The sequence below is a fragment of the Apteryx mantelli genome, chromosome 2 (genome assembly GCF_036417845.1).
Source record: "Apteryx mantelli isolate bAptMan1 chromosome 2, bAptMan1.hap1, whole genome shotgun sequence".
Taxonomy (NCBI): Eukaryota; Metazoa; Chordata; class Aves; order Apterygiformes; family Apterygidae; genus Apteryx; species Apteryx mantelli.
In genome coordinates this window covers 134,904,906-134,926,310 of record NC_089979.1, presented here as the reverse complement: position 1 = coordinate 134,926,310, position 21,405 = coordinate 134,904,906, and the positions used below count along the sequence as shown (strand labels likewise).

The 21,405-nt window shown below is 36.2% G+C and overlaps 1 protein-coding gene across 1 annotated transcript in view; it reads left to right on the top strand.

Moving 5' to 3' along the window:
- ITGB8 (integrin subunit beta 8) overlaps window positions 1–21,161 on the top strand; it is a 44,490-nt gene extending 23,329 nt beyond the window's left edge. The window contains exons 5-14 of the mRNA XM_067292490.1: window positions 458–623; window positions 3,464–3,622; window positions 8,800–8,895; window positions 8,989–9,078; window positions 11,620–11,754; window positions 14,774–15,179; window positions 17,388–17,613; window positions 19,118–19,221; window positions 20,381–20,544; window positions 20,637–21,161. Of these exons, the coding sequence (XP_067148591.1) occupies window positions 458–623; window positions 3,464–3,622; window positions 8,800–8,895; window positions 8,989–9,078; window positions 11,620–11,754; window positions 14,774–15,179; window positions 17,388–17,613; window positions 19,118–19,221; window positions 20,381–20,544; window positions 20,637–20,759 (1,669 nt within the window). The 3' untranslated portion in view covers window positions 20,760–21,161. The remainder of the gene's footprint in view (window positions 1–457; window positions 624–3,463; window positions 3,623–8,799; window positions 8,896–8,988; window positions 9,079–11,619; window positions 11,755–14,773; window positions 15,180–17,387; window positions 17,614–19,117; window positions 19,222–20,380; window positions 20,545–20,636) is intronic.
- Window positions 21,162–21,405: the final 244 nt, after the last annotated feature.

The following is a 21,405-nucleotide window of genomic DNA, read 5'->3' as shown; positions in this document are numbered from 1 at the left end:
GAATTCTGTAGCCTATGCATCAAGCTATTACAGGATCTTAATGTTATTGTGTAGTAGCCCTTTCTCAATATAACAAAAAGTGAATCTGCATCATTCTATAGACAATCCAAAAGGCATAATATATTCTATGAGATCATACTGTCTCTCATGTTGTATTCCTTCTTGTTCTGCATAGAAATACTATGACATTTATATTGTATAAATTTATACAAAATACCAGAAAAATCTGTTGTTCAAAAAGAAAAAAAAAAAATAGAACTGGTTCCCACTGAAATTAATCTCATGTGGAGTTATTTTTTTTTCTTTAAATATTTATCTTACTGTGTGTATATACATCTTCATTAGTAACTTGGTTTAATGGGTTGATAGGAAATATTCACATCTCTTTCAAATGGAAAATATGGAATTTAATGGATATGTTTTTATTTTGTTTTGTTTTGTTTTTTGTTTCATACAGTGATTATAATTTAGATTGTATGCCTCCTCACGGTTATATTCATGTACTATCCCTGACTGACAACATAGCAGAATTCAGAAATGCAGTGAATAAACAAAAAATTTCTGGGAATATTGATACACCCGAAGGGGGTTTTGATGCAATGCTCCAAGCAGCTGTGTGCCAGGTAAGGAGTTTATGAACAAAAGACCAAATGGTAACTCAGGCATGGATATATATGTCAGTACATCTGTGTTCGATGTTCTTGAATTCAGAATGTCAGTTCAGTGTCTGATACTAGTAAGATTTCTTTTTCCTTTTCCATTATTTCCCCCTTTAGCTCCATATTTCTGTTTCCAGTAGAAACTCAAAAAGGATAGCACCAGGAAGTCTTTTTCAATACTAGTTAATGATGTCCTTTATAGTGTGGCTTTTCTGAAGCATGTTTGTCTAAAAATGATGCTTTTATTCCCAGAGTCAAAGTTTATTTTTATCCTTTTTGGTTCAACCTGATGAGCAGAGCACTAGGATCATGAAAGTAACTGTTTCATGCTTAAACAGACACATATATTACTTTCCATCAATTACAAAATTCAAAAAATCATTAAAGCCCTCCTTGTGTTCCTAAGTAAAGACATATCATTTGATGTTTCTGATATCTTCTACTTAACAATGTATTTGAAAACTTAAGGGTCAGTTATTTATCTTCTTGTATAGATGCTGAAAATGAATGCACTTCAGTGTTATCTCTGCTTTTAAAGAGTTCATACCTACAAAAAATCAACTAAAATTTAACTTTCATATATTGATAAAGTTGCATCACCATCCCTCCCATGCAGAAAGGGATGAAAAATGTCTGCATCAGTAGTTCCCAAGCTGTAAGCATATTAAATAGTAAGAATTTGTCTGCTCAGAAGGGCTCTTTTGAATGTCCTTTTCCTTGTATGCCTAGTAGTACAATAGAAATTTTGTACATTGACTGATTTGTGGGTTAAATAGTGCTTTATAAAATACTCTTTTTGACCTTCTTGCATTAAGTGATTCAACTACTGTCTGAATTACAGGATTTTGGTGTGGTTCTAGCCTCTTGGGATGATGTCAGGATAATTCTTTTATCTTGTCCATCTTCACATTCTCTTTTGGAGTGGTAGAATGAGTCAAGACCAAAAAGGAATCCAAACTCTGCTAAAAATGAATGGTTTGGCCCCAATTTTATTTTCAAAATTTGATGAGCTGTAAAACAGGTGAATAAAAGCCATTCTTCACAGACACTGATCACAGCTGTTATAAAAATTACTCTGAAGCACTGGAAATATTCCTTAAAATTTAGTGTTTCTCATTGGACACATTCCACACTTATGACATTCAAGTTAGAGAATAACATATGCTTCCAAAAACAATAAAATGGAAACATTGATGAGTGGGGAGGCTTTCCTGCTAATTGAATTGTGAACCAAAATGGATAAGAACAATGTGCAATTCATAACTACCATCATGAATGATAATTTATATTAATGTGCACTCATTTTACCTACAATAGAACTTTATAACTTGCTCCAACTTGCTGTAACCAATACATCCCTGTTGCAAGCAATAGCAGGTTAGGACATGAAGCTGCTTAAAATTTTGGTTGCTATGGTGTATGTAGGTAGGAGTGTTGAGCTGACAAAGTGAAATGGTGGAGGCTTAGGCGCAAGCAAGTTCTACATTTCTAGAGGAGAATTTGGTGCAGAATTTGGGATTATTTAAGATAATCTTTATTGGGAATATTTATATCCTTTATTTGGTAATATTTAAGATAATCTATTTATAAATAAAACTTAAAATACTCCCTCTTTAGGGTAATACTGTCTAGGATTGGCTGAATCGGGCTGGTGACTAATATGTAAGCTGGAAGACACCACACCCCTCTGCACTAAGTATCCCTACTGTTATTCCCCATTCAGAGCTAGCAAGTAATGAGTCTAAAAAGGAGATAAAATCCTTTCTGCAAAGCAAAGAAAGGAAGGGTAGCAAAATAATTTATTCAGCCTGGCTGAATACATGGGCTGGATTGCAGACACATTTCACATGAGATGAATGATACCTGACAATGTTAAGGGAAGTGGCAGAGATGCAACAGAGTCGTAGGAAGAAGCAAGGAAGAAGGAAAAAGGAGGAGGGAATAGAATCACTGAAGAAGAAAATGGAGTAACTGAGAAGAAGAATGAAAAAGCATATGAAAGGGTTCATGTGAGCCTCCCTAAAGTTTGATTTTAAAACAGCCATTTATTCCTTGCAGGGAAATAAATGTTGTGGAAATACAAGTTGGCACCCAACTCAATTTAGATATAAGTTTGCCCTGCTAGTTCCTCCACGTTACTAAATTCCTAAAGCACATTAAATTCGCCCTTACTTTTTGACGCTGTGTCATTAATCTCTTAGATGGTGGATATGCATAGTCTTTTGGTGCATAATAAGAGATTTCTGAATTTGTAGGTGGATGAAGACACTTGGGCTATAGTTTATTCATTGGTTGTTCATATGTGAGTGTCCTTTCTGGGAACCCATGTAGAAAAAGGAAATCATAGGATGACAAGAATATCAAGAAAACAAATAGCAAGGAAAAATAAAAGAGGACACCAAGGAGTGATCTCAGTAAAGATTGCAGTGCTTTATAGATCCTAGAGAATTATACAAGTACTATGCAGTTGCATTTGTATATAATAGAGACACTCACAAAGTGGCAGCTGTTGCCCAAGCCCACTGTATAACGCATAACTTGTATATATTTTAAGGGATCTTTCTTCAAAAAGGAAAGAAAGTAGTAAATGGACCTCTGACTCGCAGAAGTAGTTTGCAGACTTAGGGCATGATATACATATCTAGCAAAAAAAAAAAAAAAAAGAGAATGCTTTAAATATCCCTGTTTAAACTCAGTAGTACAATATCTTAAAGAAGACTTTTACATTAATCTTTCATATTTTTTTTTATTTTAGAAAATAGGTAGTTACTGCTTTCTTATGCTTATTTTTGTTTTGTTTTTAGAGTCATATTGGATGGCGCAAAGAAGCAAAGCGACTACTTCTTGTGATGACAGATCAAACTTCCCATCTGGCCCTTGATAGTAAATTAGCAGGGATAGTAATTCCCCATGATGGAAACTGCCATCTGAAAGATAATGTGTACGTCAAAGCTACGAGTATGGTAAGGTATACGTCATGTCCTGCCTTCAGGGAAGCAGTGTTAGAATGTAGAAAAAATGTAGATTGGTGTTAATGCATTACTTCTACTTCAGTTATTAGAATAATATTAGCCCTGGTAGGCAAGATGTGAAATGAAGAATCAATTGCCTGGAAATACTGACATTCTTTTTATCTGCGATAAAGTATTTTGAAGTCCGAGTCAGCAGTATGCAGCAGAGAAGAATATATTATTGGTTTTGGGTGTTTTTCAATATTACCATATCATAAAAATCACATACGTTTCTTATAAAATATGAGTAGGAACTCTCTGTTGTGATATTTTCCATGATATAAAGCTAGTAATATGTAAGAATTGCATGGTTCTGCAAGTAAGACAAAAGTAGTGGTTATGCTTTATGGTCAGAAGATGCATAGTTTCATTAATGGAAAAGACTTTGCAGGAGTAAAAAGATGTAGAATAGCAATGAGCTAATTCAACCTTGATGGACTAGAAAATATTCTTGTGCCACAGAGCTTTGCTGTGTTAATGTAATATCAAACTCATTTGAATCTCACAGTATAAAACCAATATATGGTAATGTAAAACCAATGACTGATAATATATATCTGTACAAAAAATTTCATCAAATCTGTTCTTGCAAAATGATATAGCAGATATTTTTAGCTTTCAGAAGGATTTCTTCAAGAAGGGTAAAATAGATGTGAGTGATTTAAGAAAGGAATTTTTTCTAAGATTTGTAATATTTAATTGCATTGACTATTTTTTTTAAGTCTCAAGAAATGTGAATCATTACTTAATTGCTATGCAATCACCAAATAATCAGAAAACGGATATATAAATTATGATATCAATGAGAGGACGTTACAGTTTTCTTACCAGTGCTAACTTCACTTTGTTAAAGGCCACAGCCTGTGTTCAGTTCTGATACAAGCCAGGAATGTGCTAGTGCAGTCAGTGAGGGTTATGTGCAGGTTAGGTTAGGCCTGAATTTAGTCCAAACAACTGGTATTTACAAGGATGGTGAGGCAGCAGTAAGCAGCTGCTGTACAGTGTGTGATCATGAAATATGGAAGGTTTCCTGGAATAGGTGGGTGTTAAGAACCTTTCGGAAAGGAGGAGGGAGTTCAGCATAAGCTGACAGGAAGCTTGTTTGGATTTCCGATTATCTGATGTTCTACATTAATATACTCCCTCTGACACCTTTTGGATATTCTGTCTTAGATGTCAGGATTATTTATTTCCCTCTAGCTAGTCTGTTCAGTTTCAGTAGTGTTACAGTGTTCCTGTGATGAAAACACCCCTTCCTTTATTCTACTTAAAGCAAGTAATCCAGAAACTTTCCTTTCCCAAAGTGGAGCATACTTATACATCTCCCTATCTTTTTTCTTCCTTCTTTTAAAGAGCTACCGATGCAATCTTTTTCTTCCCCCCCCCCCCCCCCACACACACACACACTTCAGAGGAGTTGCAATACTATAACTGAGAGGAACTTGGCTTGGTTATTAAACACTTGCTGTAGATACAAATCTTTCTCTGGTGTTCAGGATTCCTTTGATAATAAAGATACTGACTGTTTCAAAACAAATTATTTTTATTTTCTGTTCAGCTTGAGAAATAAACTTCTATCTCAACTGGAAAAAACAAAATTAATTAATCTCTATCTAAGCAACTATGACAGATTGATGGTTGACTGAAGGAGGTTTTAAATGATTTTCTGGATTCAGGGCTGAGGGATCATGATTTTACTGTCCCATATAGAATAAGGAACCTCCATGATTATTGCTATGATGCTTTCTGTGAAATTAGGTAGTCTTTTTAGCTATCGGAATGAAATGACCTTGAAAGATGCAAAGATCTATGGTGGCACATTTTGGCCAGCATCCTTGTTGGCTGCTAGCCCCTATTTCTCTTCTGCCACAGGGTAATTCTTGTGTGCCCACATGTAAAGTTTGGTAATAGAGAAGGAGCAGAATGGCACTCTTTCTCACTATCAGATATCTTCTAGAGTAGATGTGACATGATAATACAACAGAGTCTACAAGGGTAGGTGTACTGGTTTCCTAATGACTTTTTTTTTCTCCTCAGTGTCATATATCCTGCAATTATTTTAGTCATTTTCTCATTAGCCAGAGATCCATAAGGAAACAGAAAGAAGCTTGAGTTTCAAATGAACAAGAAAAAACAGGAAAACAAGCAAACAAAATCTATTTAAATGAAATGTTATGAAAGGCTGTCATCCTTTTTAAAAATACAGGCGAGACATAAAGAAGAAAAATACATTTTTGCTTTTTTTTCTTTATCAGTGTAATTTTGATGTGATATACTGAATTAAAGAGCTGTCTGTAATCACATTATATTCCTACTTTCATTCTTAGTTTCTGCTACTATAGATCAGATGGCATTTTGGCATATTTTTTTCATCCTCTTTGTTCTGCCAGTTAAGAGGACTTTGCTTTATCTTTGCATAAACTTAACCTTTAAAACAGAAAAGTTTCTAGTTAGTCACTTTTCTGGCTATCTTCTTTCTAACTTTTGTTAAGTGGTCATCCAAAGGTCAGCAAAAAAACATAAGACAGGAAAGAAATCTAGTCCGTTTTAGTTATATATGTGCTTGGTTCACTTACCTTTCTGAAATACTTAACATCTGTATTAGTTATCTTCTCAGCTTAAGAACAAGTTGGTTAAAATAGTATCTGGAACAAGAAAGAAGATCAATAATGAGAATACATTCTTCTGACTAGTAGTGGGAAAAGATAAGATAAAAATACATAAAGCACAGCAAGATTTTTACAACAAGCAAAATGAGGCCCTTCAGTGACCAGCAATCCCTTAGGGCATCTCTGTACATGCTTAAAATGAAAGTGTGGACGGTTCTGTTGATGATATTTTTCAACTCCTTTCTAATAAACAGTTAAATTTTCTTTCTCATCTGAAATGAGGTTGTAATGTACTGTTAGCCAAACTGGATACTGCAGTGAGTTCAATTCGACAAGTAGATGAAAGTTTCTTCAGCTGTACTTTAAAAAAAACTAGGTAGTTTGCAGATCCAGTCCCTATGACCCTTGCTGTTCTTTGCATATCATCTCTTGACTTCAGTAAGCTCCATCAGAATACGTTTTTTTTTTTATCAGGGTTTGGAAACCCAGTTCTGATACACTCATCTCAAGACTTTTGCCATTAATTGAAGAGATGTTGAAGAGTCACTTTTCTGGAATTCAGACATGTCTACTGTCATACGTTAAGCAGGAGACTTATTTATTTGACTACCATCTAATGATTCCTCAGTGCTGTCCCTGTCTTTCACACATTTACAACGCTGGAGGTAGTTGCAGAACATCTGGCTTCACTAGTCCATGCCCTGGGAGGCACTTGCTTCATCTGTGAAGTGCAAAACAGATGCATGTTGTATGGAGGGTTATAGTGCACAATGAGGCCCCAGCTCTATGGTCTGCGGTCATGGAGAAGGAAACCTCAGTACTGTGTTGTAGGCTACTGAGAATGGCAACAGGACCATACACTTCACCCATAATTGTGCTGTGTAATAGGACTGTATTCTCAATTGACCTTGGTGGACAGCACATTCCCAATTGCAACCTTAAGAAGGCCCATTTATTGCTGTGTTACCTAACTTTAATCACTTATATTAAGCAATACAGTCTCCTACCAATGGGTAAAAACATGTGTGGACCCTGGCTAAGATCAGACTGCAGTAACAGATTCTTTCATTCTTTCTATACTAGGCTATTTTTAATGGTGGAATATGCTGGAAAATGGATTTTACCTCCTTGCATAACTTTGTCTCTGCTGCCCTGGCACTTGAATCACTGTTGGGATAGCAGTTGACTTGCAGAGTGCCTTGAATAACAAGTGGCTCTCTGAGGACTAATGAATTGTTCAGGAAAATGGGGCGAGTGTGTGTGTGCGTTTGTGTGCGTGTAAAAGAGAGAAAGAGAGAGAGAATAGGGGATGGGTGATGAAAAAAATCAAAGACAGAAGGACAGCAGAAGTATATGGGGTGGAAAGAGTTGAAGGACCTGACACAAGTGGATAGGTGTCCAGATGACATCTCTATAAGGGGAAATATTGGCCAAAGTCCCAACCCCTTCTCTGCATTCAGTCACGATTGAGTGTTGAATTTCTTTCTTGAGAAGCATTCACAGATATGTAGTAAAGCAATGATAACTTGCAGGTACAGTTTATTTTAGAATACTGGAATTGGGAATATCTCACATGGCCCACATGTACAAAGCCCACTGGGACCACACAGACACCTTTGTGCTTCCCCATACTCTTGGATGAGGCGATAGTAACATACCTCTTGTTCCGAATCCAAGTGTCAGATCTCTCATTCCAGCAACAAATGACCAGCAGGTCACACCACTGTTACTGGCATAGGACATACCATCACAGACACTTCACCAAATAAGAGAAAATACTGGGGAGAGACATGAAACTCATGCTACCTTTTTCAAGCACCAAGCACAAGTGTTGTTCAAAAAATGTAGCAGACCCGTGCTGTGAGGACTTGGAGGCATCACTGCTAAGGCAGGTCTTAGACATAAAAGGATAGGAGAAAAGTGTCAGTCACAAATAAGATTAGAATACTGAGATTGCTAGAACCTGGGCCACTGCTTACACTGAATTGATGTGTCTCATCCCTGGGACCAAAACATATATCTGGGAAACAAACTCTAATTACTCTGCCATTCAGTAGCCTTGCCATTCCCCAAAATATACCTCACCTCAGTGCCCCTATGTCATTCTTTCTCTCTGATGTTAGCACAAGAGCCCTCCTACTTTTCTCAGGAGTCCTGTCATAATTCTAGACAGATCACAGGCAATGTCATATCCAATTGATGTTTCATAAGCACCAGACTCAACACCAACAAAATGGTACCACATTAAGAGAGTTCAGTGAGTCCTCCAAGTGTGCAGCACCACTACGTAGCTGTCAACAGATACGCCAGTCACAGTCTAGCTGATGGCCTGATGATTTTTTGTCATGATCTGTCTGTTGGGTTGGACCCACCTTCTCTTGGATGTAGGCCTAGCATTCCTCTGTAAATTTAAAAAGAAAGGATTGGGGTGGTTTTGTAATCCTGTATAGCATAATATATCAAATGTAAGGTTTTTTTCCTACTAAACTGCTGTCTTCTCTGGTCTGTTGTATTTTGCAGGAGCATCCATCACTTGGGCAGCTTTCTGAAAAGCTGATTGACAATAACATCAATGTTATTTTCGCAGTTCAAGGAAGCCAGTTTCATTGGTATAAAGTAGGTTAGAAACCTGATTTTTTTTCCCCTGATTTTAAAAGAATATTTATATTAAAAATAAAAACTTTGCATAAATGATTGTATTTTTCATAGGATCTATTACCACTGTTGCCTGGTACTGTTGCAAGACAGATAGAATCACAAGCAGCAAATCTCAATGATTTGGTGGTAGAAGCCTATCAGGTATGGTCAGAATGACAATGTTATATAATGTATTTGTATAAGGATTTTTCACCTTTAGTAATGTAGAGCCTGAAACTGGAATTTTCATGGATACCTGGAAGGGTCTTGACTCCTATTCAGAAAAGTAAGGAGCCTATCCTCATGGACTTTTCTGAATGTCCAGGTTGATAGGTGACACTATCTCATGATGGCTGTCAAATTTCCAGACTGTTGGGTTCTCAAAGCCAAGAGTTAGCACTCCTTTCTTTAGTAAGGATGCTCCAAAATATGCTGTTTGATTCTCTGCACTTTTGTCATGTTACTTCACAGAAATGTCTGACTTACTTATTTGTATTTTGGCATCTCAGATCTGTAGTTAAGGACCATACACCACTGTCTAGACACCAAATAAATTTGGAGAAAAAAAGGCGCTCCAGTGCCTAGAGAGTTTTACAGTGCAATTCTTAGAAAACAGACAGCAGGTGGGAATTTGCAAGGAGGTAGTTAGACAACAGTGAATACCGTGAAAAGCAGCATTTATGACTCAAGTTTTTGAGGCACTGCAGTGAATGAGAGTTTTGATTGGGATCTGAGAGAGAGCAATGGAAATAGCTTTGTGAATTTTTACATGGAATTCTTCACAAGTGAAAGTAATAGGATGGAAGAGAATATAAAGTCATCTATTCCTTTGATTAGGAGGTTGAATGCTGTCAAGGTATGCAAGTTACATAAAAGTTGAGAAATTCATTACAAAGTTATATGCAAGATATCAATGTGTATCACATCATTTTTAATTACTAGGACTTGGGAGAATGATATTAGCTGATATCCGTTGTACTAGGCTATCCATCTAAATTAGGCTGTTGATTGCTTTCAGCACATCTGATATAATGAAGAGCCCAGCCCCATGTCTCTTAGTACTCAGTAGTGTGTGTTCGTGCAGATTTTTCTCACTGTCATGTTGGAAACATTGTGCAGTTGCCAAAGACAGTCAAAAGCACAGGAAGGTTAGGTAGAATGAAATTGCAGTGAAGTTCTCTGGTGTTGTATTTTCTCTTATAAAATCAAAAAATCTCATTCTGAGTATAGAAGTTTTCAGGAAATTATGAAATGCTACTGGCTCAGTTTTTTGAAGATCATGGTCCTTTTGCATGTTATAGGATAAATGCATTATTTCTTGTTAAACCACCACTTTTACACTGTCCATCCTAAATTGTATCCCAGTTTCTAGAGGACAATTCAGGGCAAACATTCAAGGAAAGGAAATGAAAATTTACAAAATAATTACTTAATTATATAGAAGATTCTTTGGGACTTTCCTGCTTTGGCCACCCACTCTTTGCTCTTGCCTTATTTTCATTTTTTAGACATCATCTTCCTTCTCATCCCAAATTTTGTTGAATTTGATACTTTGATTTTTTTTTTCATGGTTTTAGTGCCCTGTAATTTGCAAATACAAGATTAACTGGGCTTGAATGTTTTGCTCTTTTGAAAGCAAAAGTACTTATATAAGAAAATAAATTTAATGTTGATGTTAGAAGATAGTGGGCCTCTTGCACTTTTGTTCTAAGCAGGGAAACCTATTGGCTTAGTTGCGGAAAACCCTGGCTGAAAATCCCTGGCTAAAAAGCCAAAGATGAGTCACTACTTTTCAAAAAGTCATTAAGATAAACATGTGTTCAGACTCATGTAATTAAATTTCCATTTGTAAAAGTAAAAATATCCCACTAAACTGATTTTTTTTTTTATTCTAAAATGTAAGGAATTTTAGTAATCTCTTTGCATGATTTTCAGCTCATCAGCTTGTACAACCAGCTTGAATAAATTTGTAAGAGGTCAAGGAATAACATTTCGCTCATAATTAGTAAGCTGGATTTTAGAGGACACAGCAAATATTATTCACAGAGTTTTCATTATTTTATGTTGTAAAAAGCCCTAGTGGGAATCAACCACTTGTTGATTTATACAGTCTTAGTTTTTACCTGAATAAATCACTAAGAATAATCCCTGTAGCCTTTAGATCTCCTTGAGGTTTGTTCAGAGGAAACTTTTGCAAGGTAGATGCAAAATATCAGAAGTTTAAAGTATCAAGTCAATCAGGAATCTTTTCTGCTGGTTAAGAATAGCTGTACTATTATACATATAATTGTACATTGTACATAGAATTGTACATTATATTGTTGTAATACTACAGTATTTACTGTTTCATTTTAAATGTATGGCTAAAGGACAGTATTGCCTCCCAAACAATAACCAGTTTTTGGTACACATGGTTTTTAGAATAGGTTTTCAAATTAACAAAAATACGGTCCCCAAATCACTTAAAACAGCTGAAAATGTTTATATGTGGAAAACATAATTTCAGAATTACCAGTTCACTTGTGTATATTTGGAATATTACTGGGTCTTTATATGGGAAACAATAGCTGAATTCATTCCTTTATTCAGACAGACAAGCTTTCTTCATTTTTAATCAGGCATAGTAGCAGTACTTGGTGTTAGTCGCTAATGCACATTATATGTTGAGAAGCAATGCGACTAAAAGTTGTTTTTCTGTTGCAGAAACTAATCTCTGAAGTGAAAATTCAAGTGGATAACCAGATCCAAGATCTTAATTTCAATATCACTGCAATCTGTCCTGATGGAAGTAAAAAAACAGGCATGGAAGGATGTAAAAATGTGGGATATAATGAAGAAGTATGTTGAGATTTCTCATTCTTTAAGGAACTCAAATACTTTTTTTTTTCTCTTTGGTTGGTTTTCAGTGGTGTGAAATCTTATAAGGATTTATTTCATCTGAAAATGGATTTTTGTGATTTATGGTTACAGACTATTATTCTCTGGTTCTATTTTTCATGAATCTTATTTTAATTCTCACTAATCTCACAGAACTAAGACTCAAAGCTTTGCCCAAAAGCTAATGTCCATTAAAACTATCCTCCGTAGTCCATCACCAGACACAATGGTCATGTTCATTGTGATGAGATTTGTATTTTAAGAGGTTGAAAGATAATCACCCAGTGGAAAAGAATCTTTGAAACTCTTGCTCCTTGCATTGTATGAGACTCCATCTTTGACTGTCTTATGAAGTAGTCTTCTATGTAGACAATTAGTGTATTTTCTAAATAAAATTCATAAAATGCTTTATCCCTATCTGGGCCAATGTCACCTACTGAGTGAAGCTGGTTTTAAAACTGGAGCATCACACCAAGAAAATGCAGGGGAAGATAATGTCTGGTTAATATAAAGAACGTGGTTTTCTTCCCAGAACAACTTCTCTGTGCCTCGATATATTTATTTGATTGCTTGGACTAGCAGAGTAACTGGTTTTGCCTGCCAGGAAGAGGTCTATGTTTCTGGAGTGCAGGGTCAAGGAGCTTTTTCCTTCTTTCTGTGTACACGTGGCTCAGCTGATGTGATGTTATTTGTGCCTATCTGTAGAAACAACCTCACAAATCAGTAGATTAAATGTGTGAATTTTGAATATGTTAATTTAAATGTATTTTATACTTTTCTAAATTTGTCTGCATGATTTGCTGCTGTTTGGCTCATATAGTTTAAGGAGATTTGCTATGGTTTTTTTTCTTAATTCATCTTTTCTACAGTGTTGTGTCCTGTGCAAGTCATAAGAAATAGGACTGGAATTTGTTCTGTTTAATGAAAAGAAAAATATTTATATCTGTTTCTTTTTAATAAAAAGCCAAGCCAGCTGACTGTAAAAGATTACATGTGGTCCTAAAGCTAACAGCAGTTGAAAATGAGCCATTCTCAAGAGAGAAATTTATTTTTAACCGTAAATCCTCCTTTCAGTATTTGTTTACAGGCAAAATGCTTTTCCTTAATTCTCTCATTCTTTTCTTTGTCTAATCCTTCTTCCTTCCTTCTCTTACCAAAACACAAAAGTATATTATATTCTGAAAGAGTCCTACGGCCTCTTTAGGGGTTGCAAAACTAAGTTTGGCTATTAGTGAGTGTCAGTATTCACATTGTCATAACTGTATAGTTGTAATATGTTTAATCTTTCTGCTACTGTGTTCAGACCAGCAAAATTTCATGGTTTGTGTGCAAGATATTATTTGCCCTTCCCTCCCATTTTCTGGCCATTCCTCCAGTACTGTGTTGCACATGAAGATTGTGTTTTCTAGCAGGGTTCTGTGTTGAATAAAAAGGACATTCTCTAGCTGCAGGCTTTCCTCCCCACATGATGTGCACCTGCCATATGAATTAGTGCATAGCCACACTTTTGCCCTGTAACCTAATGGAGGAAGTCTGATGCACAGAGATTCTAGGGCAGCTGAGAGGTGTGTGTATAGGGACGTGTCTTTGCAAAAAGAAGAAAAGGAAGTGACAAAACCTTTATGTACACTTGATACTACAGTTAACGAAGTGCACGCCTTTCTGCGCAACAGTCTTCTAGTGTTGTTCATGTATGCTGCCACAGCCCGGCTCATCACAAAGATGCCACTGTCAAACAAGAGGTTGGCTAATCTAGTGTGGGGGTGCAGCGGGAGGGGGAGAAGACTGTGAGAAATGAATGGTCTTAGTCTTTGCGGATAGTTTCAACCTCTTCTGTAATCAGTTCCTACATTTCCATATCTGCTGTTTGATTTGGAAATCTTTGTTCTTAGTTGATAAAGAGTAGAGTGAAAATACTCACTTCCCTTTGGCTCCCTTATCACCTTTTTTTTCTTTTTTTTCTTTTTTTTTCCTTGGTTATGTTTGCTCTGTGAGGAGTCTAAGAAAATTAGTTTTCAGTCAACAGGCTAAAAAGCTGTAGTGAGAAGATCCTTTCAAAAGCCTACCAGTCCAAAAGAATCCCTCAAAACAAACAAAAAAACCCGAAGTGCCAAATACAAAGACTGCTCTGCAGTGAATGTATTACAGACGTCAAAGATGTCAAAGAGTTTTGGTAGTGATCGATGCTAGCTTGATGGGAGTTGCCTAGAGCACCAAAATCATCTGGCATCCCATGCCAGAACAGCAGAAAGCTAAGGGGGTTGGTGGCAGTAGCTGTGGAAGGGGGATGTGACTAGGGAATAGGCACTGGATTCACCCAGAGCAGCACTTGCTATGCCCAAGCTGCAGCGAGAGCAGCAAGGACAGCTAATTCCAGTACTCTTGATTCCCATTTGGACCTTTCACCCCATGACCTCTTCTTCTTACTCTCTAAGTGACAAAAGCTCAGTGGCAAAAATAAGCTGCTGCTAAGGCCCGAGCCATTTCTCTGTTTTAGTAGAAGTCCAAAGAACTGTCCTAAAAATCTGGTGTCTTTTGCATTGGCACAGTTTGTTTCTGCAACAGGAACATTCATTACAGATTCCCTTTATTAAGGGTATCTCTGCTTCAGTGTGTGTATTGTCTTGTACGATCTAGTCCCAATTCTGATCAGAGTGTTTCTATACTATAGACATAATAGACATGTTAAATAAAACCAGGATAATGATAATGATAATTCTGTGAGTATTTAAGTTGTGCTTAACTTGTCTTCTGCAGCCATGCCTCCTTAACATGAAATGTGGACTGCTATCATTCTTTTACTCTTAGGGTTTTAACTGTATTTGTGATGCTTGCAATTACTAATATGCCGCCGTGTATTTTGTCCTTACTACCTAGTACACATACATACATAATGTAAAATTCTGATTTACTTATGTGTTAAAAATGTTAAGCAATTTATAGGAGATAATAATGATGTAAAATCTGTATTTCTTCTTAGGTGCTTTTCAATGTCTCAGTTACAATGACAGGATGTCATACAACTGGAGGAAGAAAATATGTGATACTTAAGCCTATTGGTTTCAATGAAACCACCATCATTAATGTACATAAAAACTGTGCCTGTCAGTGTGGAGACAGTGCAAGGCACGAAAGGGTTTGTGCTGATGAAACTTCTCCTGATGGTGAACAATCCCATTGCAGTGACACTAACTGTAATTCCAACAGAGATACATTTTCTTCTGAGAGGTGCAGACGACAGCAGGAACAGCCCATCTGCAGTGGTCGAGGAGACTGCATAGATGGAAAATGTTTCTGTTACAAAAACAAGCTGGGCAAGGTGTATGGCAAGTACTGTGAAATGGATGATTTTTCCTGCCCATATCACCATGGAAACCTGTGTTCTGGTAAGCTGCAGAATTTAAGTCTGTGTTTTGTTTTTGTTTTGTTTTGTTTTGTTTCTCAAACTTGTATTATATACATTATACAGCTGAAAACAGCGATATAAGGCTGCCAAGCGCAAGATTTCTTTTACAAAATCACGCTTCTGGGCTTTCTTCTAAACTTTGGCACTACATTTTAGGAGTTTTACTGAGATTGTTTCTAACTTTAGCCATTTCAACACTTAAGTCTCAAACTTCTTCAAAGGTAACAATACTGATATCTTGGGTAAGACAGTTATATTATTCCAGAAAATAAGTTGATGCATTTCAGTCTAATTGGGAACATAAGATACTAGGAGATTATGAGGAACCCTAACTTCCAAATGAGGTTCTGATTTTTTAACATCCTAAATCAGCCTTATCAGAGATAGATTAACACTTGATTTTAAATACTAAAATATATGTTAACACTGTCCAGAATACCTGCTCCAAGTAATAGACAGTATAAGTGGCACATAAACAAGGAGAGTTATTAGAAATCCATATTCCTTTTGTGGCCCACTTCCTATTCATAAACAAAAGCATGCAAATGAAAACTGTGTGTGAAACAAGCACAAAACATGTACTTTTCAATTAATATTACTAAGGAAAATTGGGACTGAATCAGCATCATTACTATATTTCTACCATAATATATATATATTTTCTTTTGGAAGTAATTTTTTAAAGTATTTTAAAATCTGTACTGCTATCCTGCATCACTGTATTTACCAGGGAGTAAATTGGGGAACAGATTTTTTAGCTACAGTAGGATAAATTTAGAGTAATGCTATTGACCTTAGTAGAGTTGTTTTGGTTTTGCTCTGCTTGTGACTACAAACTTTGCCTAGAAGGAAGAGAAATAATGTTACGTAATCCTTTAAATACTTCATTACAGCACAAAGAGTTTGTGTTCTCACTCTTCTCCCCCGCCCCCAACTAGGTTTGCAAATTTAATATTTCTTAACATAAGCAGACCTTTCAAATTTATAAACTGCCAAAGCTTGATATGTGGTGCTTGGGTCAGAAGAAGAGGAAGGGGGAGTCTGTGCATAAGATGTACTGGAAATTCTCATGCATGATGTAGTCCTGCCTAGTGGAAACACAAGGGGAACGTGCGCCACAGCGTCACAGCTAAGCAATGTGCCTCTCAGTGGGATGGTTGTCAGCGCAGAGACTATCTGTGCGATGTCCTATGAGCCTCTTCCTCTTCCTCTCCAGCCAAAAAAGGAGGTGGCCTACACTTTGGCTTCACTCCTGTTTAGGGGATCCTATGTGTTAGATGCAACTGTCTATCTGCAGCTGGCCTGTGAATCCCTGGAGCACAAAAAAGACCATCACACTGTGTGTGAAATTTGGATACTGCCAAGGCATAGTGGAGGTCTCATGAGGTTTGCTAGATCCACATGTGCTTTATGTGCTGTTTCTGTATTTCCTGAAGGTGCTTTCCCACCCTGTGAAAAATGTGTATAAACATTATCAGTTTGTCACTCGTACACCTGCTTAAATGTAGTACAACATGGAAAACATACGGACTTTGCCCTAAAGCTCCCACTGCTTTGCCTGGAAAAATATAGAGGCCTCCAGGGATTTTTCATAGCCTTTGAACCCTTGAGGCTGTGCACTTTAAATTCATATTAAACAAGCTACATTTCATAAATACAACACATCCACTTAAGCAGTTCAGTCTTTTTTCCTTTAGAATGGTAGAAAGGTATTGTTATAATGCATGTTCCTGAGAAGAAAAAAAAAAATCCAAACCGGCATGCACACATGAACCTGAAACTCCTTCCTCCTCAAATCCTGTAGTTTATTTGAATTGAATGCTTTCTTGCTGAAGAGGAGAACTTTGTTTAGTTTGCTTGAAGACTGTTTTCCTGATAGTTGTGTAATTTTTAATCCCTGCTGCTTTAAGGCAAGGGCAACTGGGAAAATTCTAGTAAAACATTTTATGATGAGATAAGATAACAGCTTTTGCTCAAATTAGCAACAAACAGCAAGCATAAATATGTGTCATTCTGGAAATTTCAAATGGTAACACTTAAAAACTTATTAGCAAGCCAAAGTCTAAGTTAGCTCTGTTAGCTAAGTTACCTTAAGACTCTAGCAATAATGATACAAATGTATGCATTTAAAAATTGACTTTCTGTATTTCCATAAAAGCATATGATTTAAGATTATCTCATGTTGCAGGTAATGGTGAATGCGAAGCTGGTAAATGTAAATGCTTTGCTGGCTGGGAAGGTGACCGTTGTCAGTGTTCATCACAATCAGCAAAACACTGCCTGAATTCAAAGGGCCAGGTTTGCAGTGGAAGAGGAATTTGTGTATGTGGAAAGTGTGAATGCACTGATCCAAGAAGCTTTGGCCGTTTGTGTGAATATTGCTCTACTTGTAACAGTGCCTGTGAAGAAAACTGGTATGTTTCTTGCACTAGACTTGACTTTTTGACTATATACTGTTCAAAGAGAAGAAATATTCCTGCTGGGCTAAATGCATGCTGTATTTCTTAGATGTTTAGCCTGTGTGAAATTGAAACAGAATTCCTACTTGAGAGTTTTTTCTTTATATTTGAGGGGTTTGCACTAGCAATTAAGAGAGTTGCATGTCCACATGTATTCACCAATCTGTGTTCAACTTTAAGCTTTCTACAGTTAAAAGGAGGTGTGTCTTAGGAAGATGGCTTTTTAATATTATAGTCTTATCATATGTATTAAAAGATGGTTCTTTGTGCAAAATCCTCTGGGTCAGAAATAAAGCTCATAACTTTGGAGTTTTAAAGGTGGACACTAGATCCTACTCTTGTATGCTACAAAGTCCAAAAGTATTTTCCGTGTTTGTTTTTGCATACAGGTCATCCATGATTCCACTCCTTGTGCTCCCTAAATAAAGCAAGGAGCTTTGGAACAAGAGTGGTGCCTGCTCATTGCCACTCTCATGGGTCAGCAGAGCAGACCTGGTCTCACTCAGAGAACAACATTGTCTGTTACTCAGTTTCAAACCATTTGGTCTTTGCTGTGCTAGTTTTAAAATACATAATTTTTCTTTATCCCTGCCCAGGAAGGGGCAATGTGGAGACAGAAGTCAGCAGCCAGAGAAGTTCAGGCTGCTCTGTCGGTGGCCCACTGATGGGTGCTGATTTAAAGAGCACATGAAACACTCTTCCTGGGCACATTTCTTCTAGGCCCTCCTGTGACAGCACATAATCTTCTGAACCCCACTGTGATCAAGGAGGTGACAGATCATCTTTTAGTTGGAAAGGGAAGCATGATCAAAATTGAATTATTTGTTAATACTCAGTTGAATTAAAGTTCATCTGGTAAATATACTTGGGAAGAAAAGCTCGACCAGGTCTAAAAAGGTGACTGCTAAGACTTCACTAGATAAAATGCAATTAGGCTTGCTGGCTCAGACTTGTTCAAAGTCACTGTGAAATATGTGCCCTAAGTAAATTCAGAAGATGGCATAGTTTCATTAAAAATTCAGTCAAGGCTTTCTCAATATCATTTGTAATGTCCATCTTCTGCAGAGCTATAAGGTGAAACTGGTAAGACTGAGCCTTATAGATGAGAGAGAGCCCTAGGACTGAACTGGAGGCTGACAGTTAAAGAAAGGGTGCGTTCTTAGCTACACCCGCTGAAAAACACACATCATAAAATGCAGAGCAGGGGCTAGATGAAGGTGGCTTGAAGCCAAAGATATCTGTGTTATTTTACTACTTTTCACCAATTGGTTTTGAGAAGCATCACAGGGAGAAATGCTGAGAGAGACATCACATTTCAGGAAAAAAAAGTAAATGTCGCAATGTTTTACTAACAAAAGGAAAACACTATGTGCAAATGATACTTCAGCCTATTGATATAATCTTTTCAAGGGAAGTGCAGATAAAGACAAGGGTTTTTAAATATATTTTTCTTTTACAGGAATTGTGTTCAGTGCCATCGTCCTAACAATGCATCTCAAGTTCTACTTGACCAGTGTAAAACCTCGTGCACTTACATGTTGCATTATATTGACCAAACTTCAGGTATGTGATATTTTCAAGCTAATTTTAGTAAGAGAGGAAAATCTGTCAGGATTAATATTAGAATTCACCACTGTTTTTCAAAAGTATGTCAGTATTATTACAATAACAAAGAAAGCAGGAAAAAGAATAAAACCATTCTTAGCTTCAGGGAAAGTGAAGAGTAAATAAAAACAGGAAATATGATTGGCAAGCATTGCTTCATCAGATTTCCCAGCTCCTTGAGAAGTCACATCTAATAATAATGAATCCTGCCGGAGTAATGCTTAAAGAAATATTTATAAAAATCTATTAAGGCATCTGTATGTTTTATTACTTTGGATATGTTTACATTATTTGACATTACCAGAAACAAAGAATAATAAAGTAGAATGCTTACCTCACTTTCAGTAATGTTTAAATATGCTTTTCAAGTACACACAACTGTGCATTTATGAGAGCTGTGAAAGAATAAAATCATTTGTAAATCTTAATCAGGTCCAGACCGCAACAAAAATGTAGGTATATGGTTACTTTTTGTCAGTTAACGTTTTTGTATGATGTTTTTTTTTTTACAGAAGCTCATAAATGATAATACTTATTGAGAATACAAATCTCATGACCTTAGTATTAATTAGAGGAAAGCCTATTGTGTGAGAGAGGTGGTCAGTGAAGAGAGCACTAGACAAGGAATCAAGAAAACATGTTCTCTTCCATACTATGCTTGTGATTTGCTCTATAACTTTGTGAAAATTGAACTATCTTGGCCCCTTACTTCTATAACAATTTGTTTTCTCTTTTTCAGCTGTAAACTCATAGTTTTAGAGATAATTTATGGTGGCTGCCATAATGAAGCCTTAATCTTAGTTCTATAGATTAAAGGATTAATAGTGTTTGATATTCTTTCTACAGCTCATCTTAATTGGAATTGCATTTCTTGAAATGTACTACCTTGAAAGCCTGTGTATGGCAACATGAGTTATATTCCCTTAACTTTTATCAGGACCTTGTTACATTTAAGTTGACATGAAACATAATTTAGATTTTAGTTAATTTAAATTAAATGCAGTTTAAATTTTAGTTAATTTGCTAAATTAATGTGCAGTGAGAAATACAAAAGTGTTTTAGGGCTGTGCCTATTCCATATTTTAGGCTTTACACTTGTGTTTTCCTTTTGTTGCAGAATGTTTCTCTGGACGAAGCTACTTTAGAATCTTTTCCATAATCTTTATAGTTACATTTCTGATTGGGTTGCTTACTGTACTTATTATCAGGCAGATAATTCTGCAGTGGAATAGCAATAAAATTAAGTCTTCAGCTGATTACAGAGTATCTACAACAAAGAAGGTAATTGATTTCAGAGCCATCATATTCAGTAATTTTTTCTTGCACATAAAAGTTAGCTAATTGTTGATAAAAATTGTATCTTCTCCTTCAAGGATAAGATGTTTTTGCCTACTGTTTGTACAAGAACAGTAACATACAGACGTGACAAACCAGAAGAAATAAATATCGACATCAGCAAGTTACGATTAAACGAAACTTTCAAGTGTGAATTCTGAAGACAGTGTGTTTTCTGCAAATGTCTATTTCCATCATTTTCTACTTTTAAAAGTTACCTTTTGTACTCTGTAAGAGTCTTGACTGTTGCTGTTTCGTTTTGTGTCATGCATTTTGTTGAATACCATAACAAAGTGACATGTAAGCATAGTCACATAATGTGACTATGTTTGAAACTATAGCTGCTGTATTTTTTTTGAAAGAGAAATGTGCATTACTACTGTTCCGGAACATTAGTGTTGATGTAGCACTTTAATGTATTCTAATTTATTTAGTTATGGCATAGAATGTAGATATGAACAGGTCTGACAAAGCACTGATCTCACTCTACATGTAGCTAGTACTGATATGCTCTGTGGGAATGGACAAAAACTGTGACTGAACTATTAATATTGCTGTATATTGTGACAGTAGATGAAACTTCAAATACTCTTAAATAGAGTAAATGGTACTTTTATAGTTCTCTCAGTTGACTAAATTCCATTGATTTGTTTGTTTTAGCCTCTTAGCTTTTCCTCATTACTAAATAAAAATGACTGGATTAAATGAGTGCTTAGTTACACTGATGTGTGTATAGTTGTGTGTATGTGTAGATATATACATATACCTACATACGCATGCACACATACAGATAAATATGTATATAAT